The following is an 18,909-nucleotide window of genomic DNA, read 5'->3' on the forward strand; positions in this document are numbered from 1 at the left end:
CACCGAGGGTGCATAGCTAATTAGTATTGTATTGATCTCTGCATGAAGTTCTGTTTTGATGATCTTCAAAGACATGAAACTGGGCCTGCCAAAATCATTCAAAATTCACAGCGGTCTTGGTTCGCAAGTTGGACCCTTCTGTGGACTCATACACAAGATCCATACTCCACCAACTACGTTTTCTTCCAAAACAACATATCCTATTGACTACTTACCTGGGCTCTGTGCAGCCTCTTCAACTCCTCCTGCTTGGCCTGTCGCCGGGCAGCTTTCTGTACCCTCCGTGTCAGCTTGGCATTGAGCTCCTCCTCTGTATAGGTTTTCTGTAACAACATTACACCGTGTTAGAGGCCTTTATAGAGGTGCTCCCTCAGGCTCCGAGGGAACCAAGCCCTTCATATACAGGACAGTGGAACCTCACAAGTTCACAGAATGCTCAGAAGACCTTCACAGAACGCTTTCTACATGGGAGAAACCAGCTAGGGGTGACTGATAGATTGTAGATTACATTCTACTATATGGCATTGCAGAAAAACCCCAGAGGAGCCTTCTCCTATGGGAGAGAACAATAGCTCTCCATCCCCACAATGGGAGTAAATAGCAAACTGGTGTTTCTTTCTGAGAGGTGGCTATCCATTATACCAAAGATTACCATTGAGAGTACAAGAAGAGATCACCAAATCTAGACATGGCATAGCTAGGACAAAGCTAGGACAAGCCCCACAATTAAAACTGAACAGACATAAATACACATAAAACTACAAATGTCTGAGATACCTTAGATTTCCATGTACAATATTTCACACTTGTGTTATTTCCACAGTCTATAAATTCTCAGAAATGTATGGAAATATATGGATATTTTATGAGTTGTCCATGTCCATTTTTGTCATCTTTCGGTTATTATTTTTCTGCAATAAAAAGCTGGAGCGATATAGCAAAAGCGATAGTAGTATAGAGAAGTAGACTATAACAAGAAGAGGTAGCTGGAATCCAAGTGGATCCGATAGCAGCACTGGAGAACACTGGGTTGGTTAACATCAGACCAGTACAGATCAAAGATAAGCTGATTGACACCCGACCAGAGAAGACAAAGAAAAAACATGGACGGCCATATTGGAAAGTTGTCATTCATTGTGACCAGAAAAGTAAGGAGTGCAGTTGTTTTTACTTCCGGCGGGGGAGGGGGTAAGTTAGGCGGTCAAGGTGACCGCTGGGGCAAAATGGAAAGAGAGGGTTAGGATAGAAGTGCAACGGTTGGCGCATGCGCAGGGGTGATATGACGTGGGTCAATGGACATGTATGCACACACTACCTTTGTGGCGTACGCTCTCTTGAACGCCAATGTGTGAGGGACATAAACAGACTTGGGGGAAGACAAAACAAAACAAACAGAAAAAACAAACAAACAAATGGAATGATTAAATGTATTAATCGGCAAACCCGCCCACATACGTCAATCCAATCACTAACACAACCAAACAGGCAATGTTAAAGGCCCCCCACCTACACAAAGATGAGATTGCGATGATGAGTTATGGATCACCATTACTAACAGGAATTATTCATGGAACATTTAAATTAAATTATTTGTTTTTAAATAGATACCCAAGGGACAAAGTGAAAAAAACATCGATGCACCACGGTTGATTAAATGAATATTAAGATATTGCCCAAAAATAGATAGAACAGCTAACAGCAGAGCAGTCTGAGCCAAAAATAGGTGACAATAGACTACCTAACTATTCCCATGAGAAGAAAATGTACTACTTCACCTCACAGAACGGTCACTACTCAACATCACATCTCTAAAGAACACCAAACACTAAATTAACCACAGAACTAAATGAGCCCTAGTATTCCTCATTGAGCGTCAGAGGGCCTATTAGGATCGAGTGAAGAGATCCACTTTTTATGAATGTGATGTGCCCTTAAAGTGCTTGAGCTAAAACCATGTTTTATGCTGCACCATCAGACCTATACCATTTAGGACTAGGTGCCCGGGTCCAGAATATGAGGAAACTCTGAGCATGTTTGTCATGCCCATTGATGCTTCAACACATGTTCGGAGACTGTTGTGACCATAACCATGGGCAAGACAACAACAACAGGAAAAGACCACTTTCTTTCTTGCCAGTTGCTTTGGAAAGTGTGTAAAAGTTTAGGATGATGAATGCGTGCCTCTGGCACTGAGATCCATCTATTCTACTGTATAAACCTCCACAAATACAGCAGCAGTGGACTAAACAAGTTTGAATTTCAACCATTTCAGCATTATAAATGCAAATGACACTGCATATTTTGACTATTCGCTAATATGATAAGTAAAACTAATTAAATTCAACTCCCACCCTAGACGATGCCCGAAAACAGTTATAATGTGAATATAATACTTTGCTTGCAGACAGAATAAAATTCCAATTCAATATGTAGAAAATGGAAAAGCTCCAGACCTTTTTTTGATTACTTTTATAATTCTGATTTGGGATGAGTTAGGGCTTCTAAATAACTTCCTGTTAAAAATACGAATTTAGGTGATTTAGTGAAATATAGTCCTCAAACCCGTTATTGTAATTGACATTCAACATTTGAATTTTGATGCTTGTTTGAAATTCATAAGCGTTCATCCCACTGTTGCACCTGGTGTAGTACCTCTATGAATTCTTCATGATTCGATCAAGGTCTCGACCTCATTCTCATTCCTTCTTGCTTTCTTTTTCCCTTTCCCTCAATTTTTTTCTCCTTCTCCATTTTGTCATCTATTATTTCCTTCTGAATGCCTGACACTAGGTCAAAGATGTCCATATGCCGCTTCGGTTAAGAGTTTAAATCATCATATGAAATCAAAAGAAATTACCACAGTGGGGGTGAGGTTTTCATTAGTGAACTGATGATAGATGAAAATAACATGACTCACATCTGCCTTAGACTTCAGGGACGACCTCTCCAGCACATCATCACATGACAGATCTGAGTCCTCAGAGAAGCTCCGGTTTCGGCGCGACTTCAAATCTGGAATGTAGAAACAAACAAAGACAGCATATCTACCTGTTATTTCTGTATGGACTTGAAGTGACCATAACTAAAATAACTAGCCTAGAACATATAACCAAAGACTGACCAAAAGGCTTTTACCTCAAAGCCATAAGACTGCTGAACAGCTAAACGGCTACCCAGACTTTCTGCTTTTCACCCCCTACCTACATGTACATATTACTTCAATCAATCCCCTAACCAAACCTAGATGTACATATTACCTCAATCAATCCCCTAACCAAACCTACATGTACATATTACCTCAATCAATCACCTAACCAAACCTAGATGTACATATTACTTCAATCAATCCCCTAACCAAACCTAGATGTACATATTACCTCAATCAATCACCTAACCAAACCTAGATGTGCATATTACCTCAATCAATCCCCTAACCAAACCTACATGTACATAGTACTTCAATCAATCACCTAACCAAACCTACATGTACATATTACCTCAATCAATCCCCTAACCAAACCTACATGTACATAGTACTTCAATCAATCACCTAACCAAACCTACATGTACATATTACCTCAATCAATCCCCTAACCAAACCTACATATACATATTACTTCAATCAATCCCCTAACCAAACCTACATGTACATATTACTTCAATCAATCCCCTAACCAAACCTACATGTACATATTACTTCAATCAATCCCCTAACCAAACCTAGATGTACATATTACCTCAATCAATCCCCTAACCAAACCTACATGTACATATTACCAAAATCAACCACCCCGACTACATCGTACTCCAGTACACTGACTCGGTAGCGGTACCCCTTGTATATAGCCTGTATATAGCCTCGTTATTGTTATTTTGTGTTATTTTATTGATGCTATTTTCTTTATAACTATTTGTTAATTGTCTTACTTTTTAACTGCATTGTTGGGAAAGGGCTCGTAAGTAAGCATTTCACGGTAAAGTCTACACTTGTTGTAATTGGCGCATGTGATAAATAACATTTGATATCTAGACGAAATGCCTTGATCAAGCTCTAAGCAATTCAGTGCAGTATGGTCCATTGTAAACTACAGGCTACATGAACTCCCTTGTTTCTCTGTCTGTCTCACCTGATGACCTCCCGAGAGGAGATGATCTCTTCTTCCCTGAGTCATTGGTGGTAGAGCTGGACGGCGTGCTGGGACACGACTTGTCATCCTTGTTCTTCTTCTTGTCCTTCTTGTACCCTGAGAACACTGCCTTCCACAGGGACTTGTGTTTAGGAGGCGACGGCGTCTCGTCTGCACCGTGCTTGTAGGAGAGCCGGCTCTCGTTCTTGGCTTTCTTCTCCTTCTTGTTCTTGCGTGGCGAGAAAAGGGAGCTGCGCTTCTTGCTCTTGCCTCCCGAGGCGGAGCCGTCAGAGGAGACAGTCGAGCCGTCCAGACTCTTGTTAACCTGAATGCTGGAGAAAAGCTCTGGCAAAGTCTCCGCCTTCTTTGACTCCAGAGCAATCACCGCAGATGTCTTTGGCGAGCCGGACAACTTCTTAGTACTTTTTCCGGATGTCTCTGATGAGGCCACGTTCCACACCACTTTAGCAGTAGCGGCAGAGCCCTTGGCCATGTCCGTCTCTTTCATCTTGCTGAGCTGCTTGGCCATAGCATCTTTTAGAGCTTGACTCTTGATTGACTTCTCTCTGGCTCTCATCCGCTCTTCAGCTATTTCCTTGGCCTCAGGGGAGAACTGCTGGGCCTTATGTTTTTTTGAGGCCTGCTGGTTCCCAGGGAAATTGGCTGTTCCATTCTCCATAGCCAGGGCCAAGTGGAGAGGAGGTTTCTCCCTCTCCCTGTTGGGCCTGCTTGTGGGTGGGGTGTAGAATCTGTCCATGGTTGTGTCTGGCGTCCGCTCGTCATACGTGTCCTCCACGTCGTCTGCAAACGGGATCTCTGCCACGCATTCCACAAATGACTTCCTCACCTCCTCCCGACGTGGTTTGCTGCTCTTCTCCTGTCTCATGGTCACCACAGGAGCATTGACCGGAGCTGTGATTGGTGACATGACCAGTGTAGCCCTGGGGGCAGGCTTGGGCACAGACACAGGGCTGAGTTGGGTCCTCGGTACAGGCACAGGGCCCTTGATCTTGGCGGGTGCTGCCTTGGCTGGCTCAGGTGTAGTGGGGCCATCGATCCCATTGTTCCAGGAGACATGGTGCTTCTGCTGCTGCCTTAGGGTGGCTGGCTCCTCGTTGGGTGGGGGCGGCGGGGGGCTGGAGGGCGGGGTGAGCATCGTGGAGTCGGAGGTGTTGTAAATGTCGCTGGCTGCCTGGCTGGTCTGGCTGGTGGTCGTGCTGCCATTGAGGCCCAGGCCAGAGCTGCTGCTTAGGTCCCTTTGATCCGTGGCTTTGCTCTTGGGCTCCACAGGGAGATGACCTGGCCCTCCACTGTAATGTTCAGCCTGCGGATTACCGAGCGGCCAGTGAAGGGGGAAAGCTGCTCCGACAAGTCCTCTGGGGTGTAGGACTTGGGCGAAGAGGAGTCCGGGGTGGGAACCCTACCCACAGTAACAGGACTCTTCTCTGGGGATTTGCTGCTGCTACGTTCCATTGGGGTGAGACCCAGACTCTTTCTGATCTCTGCACTCTTCAGCCAGAACTCCTCGATGATGTCCGTCTTCTTGACAGGGATTTCCAGGTCTGATAAGTCTAGGGATTTTTGTGGCTCGGGGATAGCCCTGTCAGATGAGGCTGGTTCGACCAGCGGCGTGGAGGTGACTGCAGGGACAGGCTGAGTTCTGACGGGGGAGTCGGAGGTGAGGGATGAGGAAGGCTCTTGGCAGGGCAGTGGCTGGGCACAGATGGGAGACAGCGGGTTCCCTGTCGGGGGACAGGAGCATGACGGAGAGTTAACAGGGGATTTGGTGGTAACGGTTTCGAGCAGTGGGACAGGCTGTGAGCAGATAGGGGAATGGACGGGGGAACAAACAGGGGAGCGGATGGGGGAAATAGTGGGGGCAAGGTATGGAGGGCTCTTGGCATTGGGAGTCTGAGATGTCCTCTGTGGTGTTGTGACGTCCTCCAGTGGAAAAGGTTCTGGGAAAAAGTGCATGCCAGGGGATTTGACCAGGCAGGGAGAGGGGTGAGACATCTGGAAGACAAGCAGAGGAAGAGGACCATTTAAAACTCGGAGAAACTCATAGAATGCCATGATGGGGAAACATTTCGGTAACCCTTTATATTAAGTTGCCCCTATTATTACGTAACTAACACAGTAATAACTGTGTTAACATAGGAGTTATAGGCTTTACTATTCAATTACATGGCAATACCAGAGTTGATAAATATGCTCAGACCTGGTAACAACAATTGTAACAAGGAACACCCTGCCATTAATTACCGGTCATTTTCAATGTGTTAATTCTTATGTTATGACCTGGCTCAAAGGCTATACCAAATCAAGTGTAACGTTAGAACAATATAGTTACATAGGATAAACTTGTAATTATCACCCAGGAGCAAGCAACTTAATGTAATGTGAAACCCAGTAGGGTATAACCTTTATAATTACTATGTAGTTACAATGTAACAATCTATGCAGACAATAGGCTAACGAGGAAAATTTAGGAGAAAGGACAACATTAGGTATAACTCTTTTAGTTAAGATTGTTACATTGTAAGTACAAAGTAACAATATTTAACAACCAACTCAGTAATTACAATGTTGTTACAAGGGATATACATGTATTTACAATGTATTTACCCAAGAGCAAGCAACAATGTAAAGTTACATTTTTTATTACTTTGTAGTTACAATAGGCTAACCAGGAGAATTAAGAAGAGAGTTTGACTTTAATGGATGACAAACCATATTCAAACCAATAAATTTCAATTCCCCATTTCAGACTCAAAGCAATAACTATTTTAGCTACTGCACGTGGTGGTCAAGCTAGCTGGCTAGCTTTTCCCCTTCACTCACTAATGTAGCTAGCTAGCTAACTAGCTAAGTACTGGCACAATGTCAACACATTTTCCAACTCGGTCAATAAACGTTACAAAATTGTAATAAAACCTATTAAAACATTTTAGTTAACAATGTTATTTCACTATTTTTTAGAGACTTACGTGCACGTTTGCACATTACAAAGAAATAGCATGTGCCTTCCATTTTGGCTACAGAGAAGAGTGTGAGCTTAGACTTGTAATAACTGACCCGAGATAGACCTGAGCCTGTTGTTTCCAATGAGAGCAAATGAATCATAGTGGGCAGAACAAGCAAGGAGGTGGGCAGAACCAAGCACAAGCTAGTGAGATCCTATTGGACTGTTCTAGCATTTATTTGCATATTTCCGTTAGGGAACGTTAACTCTCGTGTGCAATAACTCAATTAGCCCTTGCACTCCTTCTAAACAACAAATTTCTTAAACTCTGGCAAAGGGTAAAGTCTGCAAAACATAGCACACTCAGTTTGTTACAGATTATAGTTTTGAAAACAGAAAACTGTATGGAGATCAAATGTTTTTTTAAAACTTTATTTAACTAGGCAAGTCAGTTAAGAACAAATTCTTATTTTCAATGACAGTATAGGAACAGTGGGTTAACTGCCTTGTTCAGGGGCAGAACGCCAGATTTTTACCTTGTCAGCTCGGGATTCGATCTTGCAACCTTTCGGTTACTAGTCCAACTCTCTAACCACCAGGCTACCTGCCGCCCCTTATGTTTCATCGATGACAAGATTTGTAGAATGTTGGCCAAAATCCATCTTGCGCCATCTGCTCCTACTGCCGGCCATTGGGCTTCCTCTCATCACCATACTTGCTATTGAGTGGAAACGTCAACAGGATGCTTCACATTTATACATCCGGTGAAATATCTGGCTCATTGTTCTATCTGTGGTGTGAGAGGTAAATGTGATGTCACTTCCTGGTGAACTCGTCATTATATACAAATCTGGTATAAGTGCAAGATGCTCATGTCTCTGCCCTAACAATGGGAGTCGTTGTCCGAAAGGCAAGCAACAAGCTTAGATCAAAGACAGGCAGAAACTGATGCTCCAATAAAAATCCCTGTTGGCTAGCTAAGCTCAGAAACCCGTCATCGGGTCTAACAGTCCTTTGATATAAAGTTGGTTTTGACGAAAATGAAAACGGGCCAGTTTGTCACTTTCACAAGGTTGGAGAAATAACATGTTCTTGACACAAACTAGTGTGCCTGGAACCTAGTACCATACCACATTCAAAAGGCACTTAAATATTTTGTCTTGCCCATTCATAGCATACATTCACACATACATTCACACATACATAATCCCTGTCTCAAGGCTTAAAAATCCTTCTTTAACCTGTCTTCTCCCTTTCATCTATACCAGTGATTCCCAAACTTTTTATAGTCCCGTACACCTTCAAACACTCAACCTCCAGCTGCGTACCCCCTCTAGCACCAGGGTCAGCGCACTCTCAAATGCTGTTTTTTTGCCATCATTGTAAGCCTACCACACACAATACAATACATTTATTAAACATAAGAGTTAGTGTGAGTTCGTCACTTCCCACAAGCCGGGTTGTGACATAAAGAGCTCTTAAAGGACCAGGGCACGAGTAATATAATAACAATCAATCATTTTGCTCTTTATTTAGCCATCTTACATATACAACATTATTTATTAATCGAAAACTGTGAAAAACTCATCACATGTTAATGAGAAGGGTGTTCTTGAAAGGATGCACATAACTCTGCAATGTTGGGTTGTACTGGAGAGTCTCTCAGTCTTAAATTATTTTCCACACAGTCTGTGCCTGTATTTATTTTTCATTTTAGTGACGGCCGAGAATCCACTCTCACATAGGTACGTGGTTGCAAAGGGCATCAGTAACAGCTCAATTTGCCAAGTTAGGATACTCTGAGCGCAGCCCAATCCAGAAATCTGCAGTGACTTCTGATTAAATTAAAATGTTCATAGAACCGCTTGCTGCAATTTTGATGAGGCTCTCTTGTTCAAATATCGGTAAGTGGACTGAAGGCAGAGTATGAAAGGGATAACGAATCCAATTCGTGTCATCCATGTTGGGAAAGTACCTGCGTAATTGCGCACCCAACTCTCCCAGGTGCTTTGCTATATTACATTGTCAGTAAGTTTGAGTTCATTTGCACACAAAAAATCATGCAAATGATGGAAAGACCTGTGTGTTGTCCTTGTTAATTCAGACAGAGAATTGCTCCAACTTGTTAATCATAGCCTCAATTTTGTCACCGCACATTGAATATAGTTGCAGAGTCCCTGTAATTCTAGATTCAGATCATTCAGGTGAGAAAAAACATCACCCAAATAGGCCAGTCGTGTGAGAAACTCGTCATCATGCAAGCGGTCAGTCAAGTGAAACTTATGGTCAGTAAAGAAAACTTTAAGCTTGTCTCTAAATTAAAAAAAAAATGTGTCAATACTTTGCCCCTTGATAACCAGCGCACATCTGTGTGTTGTAAAAGCTTTACATGGTCGGTGCCCATTTCATTGCATAGTGCAGAAAATACACGAGAATTCAGGGGCCTCGCTTTAACAAAGTTACCCATTTTCACTGTAGTGTCCAAAACGTCTTTCAAGCTTTCAGGCATTCCCTTGGCAGCAAAAGCCTCTTGGTGGATGCTGCAGTGTACCCAAGTGGCGTCAGGAGCAACTGCTTGCACGCATGTTACCACTCCACTATGTCTCCCGGTCAAGGCTTTTGCGCCATGAGTATAGATACCAACACATCTTGACCACCAAAGGCTATTTGATGTAACAAAGCTGACCAAATATCCAAATATGTTGTTCTTAATTGACCCCCGATAAACGTAACAGACATACAGCTGAAGTTGGAATTTTAATTGTATTTGGCTAAGGTGTATGTAAACTCAGTTTTTCACAATTCTTGACATTTAATCCTAGTAAAGATTCCCTGTCTTAGGTCAGTCAGGATCACCACTTTATCTTAATGAAATTAAATGAAATGTCAAAACAATAGTAGAGAGAATGATTTATTTCAGCTTTTATTTCTTTCAACACATTCCAAGTGGGTCAGAAGTTTACACTCAATTAGTATTTGGTAGCATTGCCTTCCAATTGTTTAACTAAGGTCAAAACATTTTGGTAGCCTTCCACAAGCTTCCCACAATAAGTTGGGTGAATTTTGACCCATTCCTCCTGACAGAGCTGCTGTAACTGAGTCAGGTTTGTAGGCCTCCTTCCTCGCGCAAACTTTTCCAGTTCTGCCCACAAATTTTCTATGGTATTGAGGTCTGGGCATTGTGATGGCCACTCCAATCCCTTGACTTTGTTGACCTTAAGCCATTTTGCCACAACTTTGGAAGTATGCTTGGGGTCATTGTCCATTTGGAAGACCCATTTGCAACCAAGCTTTAACTTCCTGACTGATGTCTTAAGATGTTGCTTCAATATATCCACATCATTTTCCATCCTCATGTTGCCATCTATTTTGTGAAATGCACCAGTCCCTCCTGCAGCAAAGCACCCCCACAACATGATGCTGCCACCCCCGTGCTTCATGGTTCGGATGGTGTTCTTCGGCTTGCAAGCTTCCTCCTTTTTCCTCCAAACATAACGATGGTCATTATGGTCAAACAGTTCTATTTTTGTTTCCTCGGACCAGGGGGCATTTCTCCAAAAAGTATGATCTTTGCCCCCATGTGCAGTTGCAAACTGTAGTCTGGCTTTTTTATGGCGGTTTTGGAGCAGCGGCTTCTTCCTTGCTGAGCGACCTTTCAGGTTATGTCGAAATAGGACTTGTTTTACTGTGGATATAGATACTTTTGTACCTGTTACCTCCAGCATCTTCACAAGGTCCTTTACTGTTTTTCTGGGATTGATTTGCAATTTTCGCACCAAAATACATTAATCTCTAGGAAACAGAACATGTCTCCTTCCTGAGCGGTATGACAGCTGCGTGGTCTCATGGTGTTTATACTTGGGTATTATTGTTTGTACAGAAGAACTTGGTACCTTCAGGCATTTGGAAATTGCTCCCAAGGATGAACCAGACTTGTGAACCACAATTTGTTTTCTGAGGTCTTGGCTGATTTATTCTGATTTTCCCATGATGTCAAGCCAAGAGGCACAGAGTTTGAAGGTAGTCCTTGAAATACATCCACAGGTACACCTCCAATTGATTCAAATTTGGTCAATTAGCCTATCAGAAGCTTCATAATTTTCTGGAATTTTCCAAGCTGTTTAAAGGCACAGTCAACTTAGTGTATTTAACTTCTGACCCACTGGAATTGTCATACAGTGAATTTTAAGTGAAATAATCTGTCTGTAAATAATTGTTGGAAAAATCACTTGTGTCATGCACAAAGTAGATGTCCGAACCGACTTGCCAAAACTATTGTTTGTTATTTAACAAGACATTTTTGGAGTGGTAGAAAAATGAGTTTCAACCACTCCAACCTAAGTGTATGTAAACTTCCGACTTCAACTGTATACCAGGAGATGTGCCGGGTCCGCCACATCTGCTGACTCATGCAGCTGTAACGCATAGAATTCACTGGCTTGTATGCAAAGCCATGTCACTGATGCGTTGTGAAACAGTGTTGTTTGATGGAGGAATTGTATGTATAGTTTTTTTGGCCTTTTCCCCCAGCATTGTCCCAGCCAAGACCTCCACAATTGTATGGGGCTTGCCTGTCCTGGCCACTCGGTAGCTCATTATATAATACGCTTCTAGCGTAACGCTCATCCCTTCGACGATAAACGTGGATCCGACCATCACCTCTGGTGTGAGAAAAACTGCAACTCGTCAGTGAAGAGCACTTTTTGTCAGTCGTGTCTGGTTCAGTGACGGTGGGTTTGTGCCAATAGGCAACGTTGTTGCCGGTGATGTCTGGTAAGGACCCTTCCTTACAACAGGCCTACAAGCCCTCAGTCCAGCCTCTCTCAGCCTATTGCGTACAGTCTGAGCACTGATGGAGTGATTGTGCGTTTCTGGTGTAACTCGGGCAGTTGTTGCCATCCTGTACCTGTCCCGCAGGTGTGATGTTCGGATGTACCGATTCTGTGCCAGTGTTGTTACACGTGGTCTGCCACTGCGAGGACGATCAGCTGTCCATTCTGTCTCCCTGTAGCGCTGTCTTAGACGCCTCAAAGCTAGGACATTGCAATTTATTGCCCTGCAGTCCTCATGCCTCCTTGCAGCATGCCTAAGGTATGTTCACGCAGATGAGCAGTGACCCTGGGCATCTTTCTTTTGGTGTTTTTCAGAGTCGGTAGAAAGGCCTCTTTAGTGTCCTAGGTTTTCATAACTGTGACCTTAATTGCCTACCGTCTGTAAGCTGTTAGTGTCTTAACGACCGTTCCACAGGTGTATGTTCATTAATTGTTTATGGTTCATTGAACAAGCATGGGAAACCGTGTTTAAACCCTTAACAATCAAGATCTGTGAAGTTATTTGGATTTTTACGAATTGTCTTTGAAAGAAAGGGTCCTGAAAAAGGGACATTTCTTTTTTGCTGAGTTTAAGTGAACCCAAAATCAATGTAGTTATCATCATATTTTCACCTCTTCGATGGTCCAACGTCCCCATCTGTTGTTCGTTCGGTGCTTTCCCAGTTAAGGGGGCAGTATCTCTTCGACTGCATCAGATTCACAACGGTCAGTGTCCATACTAGCTGGGCTAACAACAAAGGTAGGATTACTGATGCTAGAATTGGATGTGCTCGTGGAAGCAGAACAACTTGTGCCTTCAACAGGTGCAGGTGTAGTACTGCTGGTAGTAGCAGTACTACACCCGGGCCTTACTTTTCTTAACCAAACGGAATGAGCAGGAGCTAAGTTTGTCTACATACGGAGCGTTAGTGGAATTCCCGCGAGAGAATAACGGTTAATGTGATTGGATGTTAATTATTTGACTAGTCTACCTGTATTTGTTGTTATTTTGCTGAACACTTGGTTTCATTTTATTTTTGGCAGTGAAACGAGGCTACTCAGGCGAGAAAAAAACCTCACCCAAATGTATAGCCCTGTTGGAAAATATAGATGACTGTTTGAAAATGTGCATTGCGCGTACCCCAGTTTGGGAATACCTGAGCTACACTAATTTAAATGGATTTAACAAATGACATAATTAAGAGATCATAGCTTTCACCTGGATTCACCTGGTCAGTCTGTCATGGAAAGAGCAGGTGTTCTTAATGTGTCGTACACTCAGTGTATATCCCTTGTAACAATATTGTAATTGCATGGTTGGTTATTAAAGATTGTATGTACAATGTAACTAAAAGGTTTATACCTAATGTTGTCCTGTCTCCTAATTTCTCCTGTTTAAACTAGTGTCCGCAAAGGTTGTTACATCGCAACTACAAAGGTTGTTACATTGTAACTACTTAGTAATTATAATGGTTATACCCTACTGGGTTTCGAGTTACATTAAGTTGCTTGCTCCTGGGTAGGTACATGACAATTATACTTGATTTGGTATAACGTTTGAGCCAGGTCATAACATAAAAATAACATAAAAATAAACACATGGAAAATTACTGGTAGTTAATGACAGGGTGTGCCTTGTTATAATTGTTGTTAACAGGTCTAAGCCTATTTATAAACTCTGGTATTACATGTGGATTCAATGGTAGTGGCACCTTGTAGTAACATGTAACAAGGTCAAATTTTGGTTTGAGTTGTTAACATTGTAATTCACAGGTGACTTACAAACATGTAATAACAAAACAGTTACATAGCGGAACAAGAAAATGTGTAATAACATAAAGTTACACATGTGGAATAACCTTCAGCAAGTGAATGTGTAATTACACATTCCATGTTCCAATTGTGTAATAACTGATTTTGCAACAACACGATAACCATGTAATTATATAGTAAAGCCTATGTAACTCCTACATTATGAGTAATAAGGGCAACTTAACGTAAAGTGTTACCAACATTTCTTACCTGTGAATCAGGCTGTGGAGTCGGTGGTTTGACTTCCCCAACTAATTTCACTGGACTGACACTAGATTGTTCAATGCTGAAGGCGAGCCCCTGACTTTCCGGCTTCTTGTCCTCTTCAGGAAACGCTTCACTGATCTCTGACTGGTGAAGAAGAGCCTCAGCCTCGGAGGGAATGTCTTCTGTAATAATATAGACAATAAGTATATCTTAGAACTCGATATTGTACACTACTGTTCAAATGTTTGGGGTCACGTCCAAATGTCCTTGTTTTTGAAGAAAAAGCTATTTTTTTGTCCATTAAAATAACATCAAATTGATCAGAAATATAGTGGCAGCTTCATTAAATAGTACCCGCAAAACACCAGTCTCAACGTCAACAGCGAAGATCGACTCCGGCATGCAGGCCTTCGAGGCAGAGTTGCAAAGAAAAAGCCATATCTCAGACTGGCCAATTAAAATAAAATATTAAAATGGGCAAAAGAACACAGACACTGGACAGAGGAACTCTGCCCTAGAAGGCCAGCATCCCGGAGTCGCCTCTTCACTGGACGTTGAGACTGGTGTTTTGCTGGTACTATTTAATGAAGCTGCCAGTTGAAGACTTATGAGGCGTCTGTTTCTTAAACTAGACACTAATGTACTTGTCTTCTTGCTCAGTTGTGCACCGGGGCCTCCACACTCCTCTTTCTATTCTGGTTAGGCCAGTTTGCGCTGTTCTGTGAAGGGAGTAGTACACAGCATTGTATGAGATCTTCAGCTTCTTGGCAATTTCTCGCATGGAATAGCCTTCATTTCTCAGAACCAGAATAGACTGACGAGTTTCAGGAGAAAGGTCTTTGTTTCTGTCCATTTTTAGCCTGTAATCAAACCAACAAATGCTGATGCTCAAGATTCTCAACTAATCTAAAGGAGGCCAGTTTTATTGTTCATTTAATCAGCACAACAGTTTTCAGCTGTACTAACATAATTGCAAAAGGGCTTTCTAATGATCAATTAACCTTTTAAAATTATAAACTTGGATAAGCTAACACAACGTGCCATTGGAACACAGAGGTGATGGTTGCTGATAATGCGCCTCTGTACGCCTATGTAGATATTCCATTAAGAAAATCTGCCATTTCTAGCTGGAATAGTCATTTACAACATTAACAATGTCTACACTGTATTTCTGATCAATTTGATGTTAAATGGACAAAACGTTTGCTTTTCTTTAAAAAACAAAACAAGTGTCCCCAAACTTTTGAATGGTAGTGTAATTCACCATATTTGGTTGTGAGTGGAAGTGCCAACCAGATGCTTCAAATTTCTACATCCGGTGAAATATCTGGCTAATTGTTTTATCTGTAGTGAGAGGTAAGTGTGATGTAACTTCCTGGTGAACTTACTGATACCAGAGATATGTATATAATGATGAGATGCTCATGTCTCTGCCCTAACAATGTACTAACAAGTGCATCTTTGAACCCGATAAAGTACCTCACCAGTCTAACCCTTGCTGTCATCATAGCTCATAAATTACATTTGTTCATACACATTCTGTGAAACCTCACTCTAGTATTAAATTAATAATTAGAAAACTAAACAATAGATTTGTTGAAAAAGTTGGTTGCATACCCTGATCCATCTCGGTGCCCGGCTCAAAATCATGGCTGCCAACTTCTACTTCCGGGTCCTCATCCTCACAGGTCTCTGAGGGCACAGGAGAGCGAGGAAACAGTTAAACAGGGTACCAACTGAGCTTTTAGTCTGGTTCAACTAGGGCTGTGGCGGTCATTACATTTTGTACACATTTAGCATAGCCTACAAGCCACTGATGCAGAACTTTGGAATATCTACATTTCAATAAATGTCTAATAGATCCATGTAATATAGCCTACACTATCACAATAAATCCATGTAATATAGCCTACACTATCACAATAAATCAATGTAATATAGCCTACACTATCACAATAAATCCATTCTTTTTTTGAGAGGTCTAAAGAAACATGATATGAAGAAAATGTAGTCTATTTCAGAAGAACAGAATAGCATACTCTGCATTGTACTTACAGTGGGGCAAAAAAGTATTTAGTCAGCCACCAATTGTGCAAGTTCTCCCACTTAAAAAGATGAGAGGCCTGTAATTTTCATCATAGGTACACATCAACTAGGACAGACAAAATGAGAAAAACAATTCAGAAAATCACATTGTAGTATTTTTAATAAATTTATTTGCAAATTATGGTGGAAAATAAGTATTTGGTCATTAACAAAATATTATCTCAATACTTTGTTATATACCCGTAGTTGGCAATGACAGAGGTCAAACGTTTTCTGTAAGTCTTCACAACGTTTTCACACACTGTTGCTGGTATTTTGGCCCATTCCTCCATGCAGATCTCCTCTAGAGCAGTGATGTTTTGCGGCTATTGCTGGGCAACACGGACTTTCAACTCCCTCCAAAGATTTTCTATGGGGTTGAGATCTGGAGACTGGCTAGGCCACTTCAGGACCTTGCAATGCTTCTTACGAAGCCACTCTTTCGTTGCCCGGACGGTGTGTTTGAGATCATTGTCATGCTGAAAGACCCAGCCACGTTTCAACTTCAATGCCCTTGCTGATGGAGGTTTTCACTCAGAATCTCACGATACATGGCCCCATTCGTTCTTTCCTTTACACGGATCAGTCGTCCTGGTCCCTTTGCAGAAAAACAGCCCCAAAGCATGATGTTTCCACCCCCATGCTTCACAGTAGGTATGGTGTTCTTTGGATACAACTCAGCATTCTTTGTCCTCCAAACACGATGACTTTTTACCAAAAAGTTATACTTTGGTTTCATCTGACCATATGACATTCTCCCAATCTTCATCTGGATCATCCAAATGCTATCTAGCAAACTTCAGACGGGCCTGGACATGTACTGGCTTAAGCAGGGGGACATGTCTGGCACTGCAGGATTTGAGTCCCTGGTGGCGTAGTGTGTTACTGATGGTAGGCTTTGTTACTTTGGTCCCAGCTCTCTGTAGGTCATTCACTAGGTCCCCCCGTGTGGTTCTGGGATTTTTGCGAACCGTTGTGATCATTTTGACACCACGGGTTGAGATCTTGCGTGGAACCCCAGATCGATATCAGTGGTCTTGTATGTCTTCCATTTCCTAATAATTGCTCCCACAGTTGATTTCTTCAAACCAAGCTGCTTACCTTTTGAAATTTCAGTCTTCCCAGCCTGGTGCAGGTCTACAATTTTGTTTCTGGTGTCCTTTGACAGCTCTTTAGTCTTGGCCATAGTGGAGTTTGGAGTGTGACTGTTTGAGGTTGTGGACAGGTGTCTTTTGTACTGATAACAAGTTCAAACAGGTGCCATTAATACAGGTAACGAGTGGAGGACAGAGGAGCCTCAAAGAAGAAGTTACAGGTCTGTGAGAGCCAGAAATCTTGCTTGTTTGTAGGTGACCAAATACTTATTTTCCACCATAATTTACAAATACATTCATTAAAAATCCTACAATGTGATTTTCTGATTTTTCTTTTTTTCTCATTTTGTCTGTCATAGTTGAAGTGTACCTATGATGAAAATTACATGCCTCATCTTTTTAAGTGGGAGAACTTGCACAATTGGTGGCTGACTAAATACTTTTTTGCCCCACTGTATGTTAGTTAGGTCCTGATCTGGCTATGCCATATGGCTGTGGGCTACACTAGTTAATTTAGCAGACAAGATTTGGTTAGAATTCCGTGGCATTATTTTATAATATTAAGAATACAATAGAACATACTGGAGCTGAAAAAAATAGAAAGGATATTTTCTCCAAACGATTTGAGGACGCACATGCGGCTGTTGTGTGTTGAGCGGTTAACAAAGAAACAGGTGCTCTTATATGCTTAATTTAGAGTTATTTATGTAACTTTAGTTGTGATACAAATTTTGGGCTGTATGATTTGATTTTTAATACATTCTAGGCTGCATGATGCGACTAATGATGATTTGATTTGCTTCCTGTGCTTGGCCCTCCTATGTTGAACATAATAAACGGCTCTCTATCCACCGGATGTGTACCAAACTCACTAAAAGTGCCAGTAATAAAGCCTCTCTTGAAAAAGCTAAACCTTGACCCAGAAAATATTTAAAAAACTATCGGCCTATATCGAATTTTCCATTCCTCTCAAAATTTTTAGAAAATGCAGTTGCGCAGCAACTCACTGCCTTCCTGAAGACAAACAATGTATACGAAATGCTTCAGTCTGGTTTTTGACCCCATCATAGCACTGAGACTGCACTTGTGAAGGTGGTAAATGACATTTTAATGGCATCGGACCGAGGCTCTGCATCTGTCCTCGTGCTCCTAGACCTTAATGCTGCTTTTGATACCATAGATCACCACATTCTTTTGGAGAGATTGGAAACCCAAATTGGTCTACACGGACAAGTTCTGGCCTGGTTTAGATCTCATCTGTCAGAAAGATATCAGTTTGTCTCTGTGAATGGTTTGTCCTCTGACAAATCAACTGTAAATTTCGGTGTTCCTCAAGGTTCCGTTTTAGGACCACTATTGTTTTCACTATATATTTTACCTCTTGGGGATGTTATTCGAAAACATAATGTTAACTTTCACTGCTATGCGGATGACACACAGCTGTACATTTCAATGAAACATGGTGAAGCCCCAAAATTGCCCTTGCTAGAAGCAGACATAAGGAAGTGGATGGCTGCAAACTTTCTACTTTTAAATTCGAACAAAACAGAGATGCTTGTTCTAGGTCCCAAGAAACAAAGATATCTTCTGTTGAATCTGACAATTAATCTTAATGGTTGTACAGTCGTCTCAAATACAACTGTGAAGGACCTCGGCGTTACTCTGGACCCTGATCTCTCTTTTGAAGAACATATCAAGACCATTTCAAGGACAGCTTTTTTCCATCTACGTAACATTGCAAAAATCAGAAACTTTGTCCAAAAATGATGCAGAAAAATTAATCCATGCTTTTGTCACTTCTAGGTTAGACT

At 41.8% G+C, this 18,909-nt stretch overlaps 1 protein-coding gene across 1 annotated transcript in view; it reads right to left on the reverse strand.

The window, feature by feature from the left end:
• Positions 1 to 18,909, reverse strand: part of LOC135509161 (protein-methionine sulfoxide oxidase mical3a-like) — a 112,118-nt gene that overhangs the window by 19,696 nt on the left and 73,513 nt on the right. Inside the window, 7 exon segments of the mRNA XM_064929579.1 lie at positions 216 to 323; positions 1,316 to 1,366; positions 2,918 to 3,012; positions 4,128 to 5,420; positions 5,423 to 6,140; positions 13,923 to 14,101; positions 15,537 to 15,611. Of these exon segments, the coding sequence (XP_064785651.1) occupies positions 216 to 323; positions 1,316 to 1,366; positions 2,918 to 3,012; positions 4,128 to 5,420; positions 5,423 to 6,140; positions 13,923 to 14,101; positions 15,537 to 15,611 (2,519 nt within the window).

Source organism: Oncorhynchus masou, chromosome 22 (genome assembly GCF_036934945.1).
Source record: "Oncorhynchus masou masou isolate Uvic2021 chromosome 22, UVic_Omas_1.1, whole genome shotgun sequence".
Classification (NCBI taxonomy): Eukaryota; Metazoa; Chordata; class Actinopteri; order Salmoniformes; family Salmonidae; genus Oncorhynchus; species Oncorhynchus masou.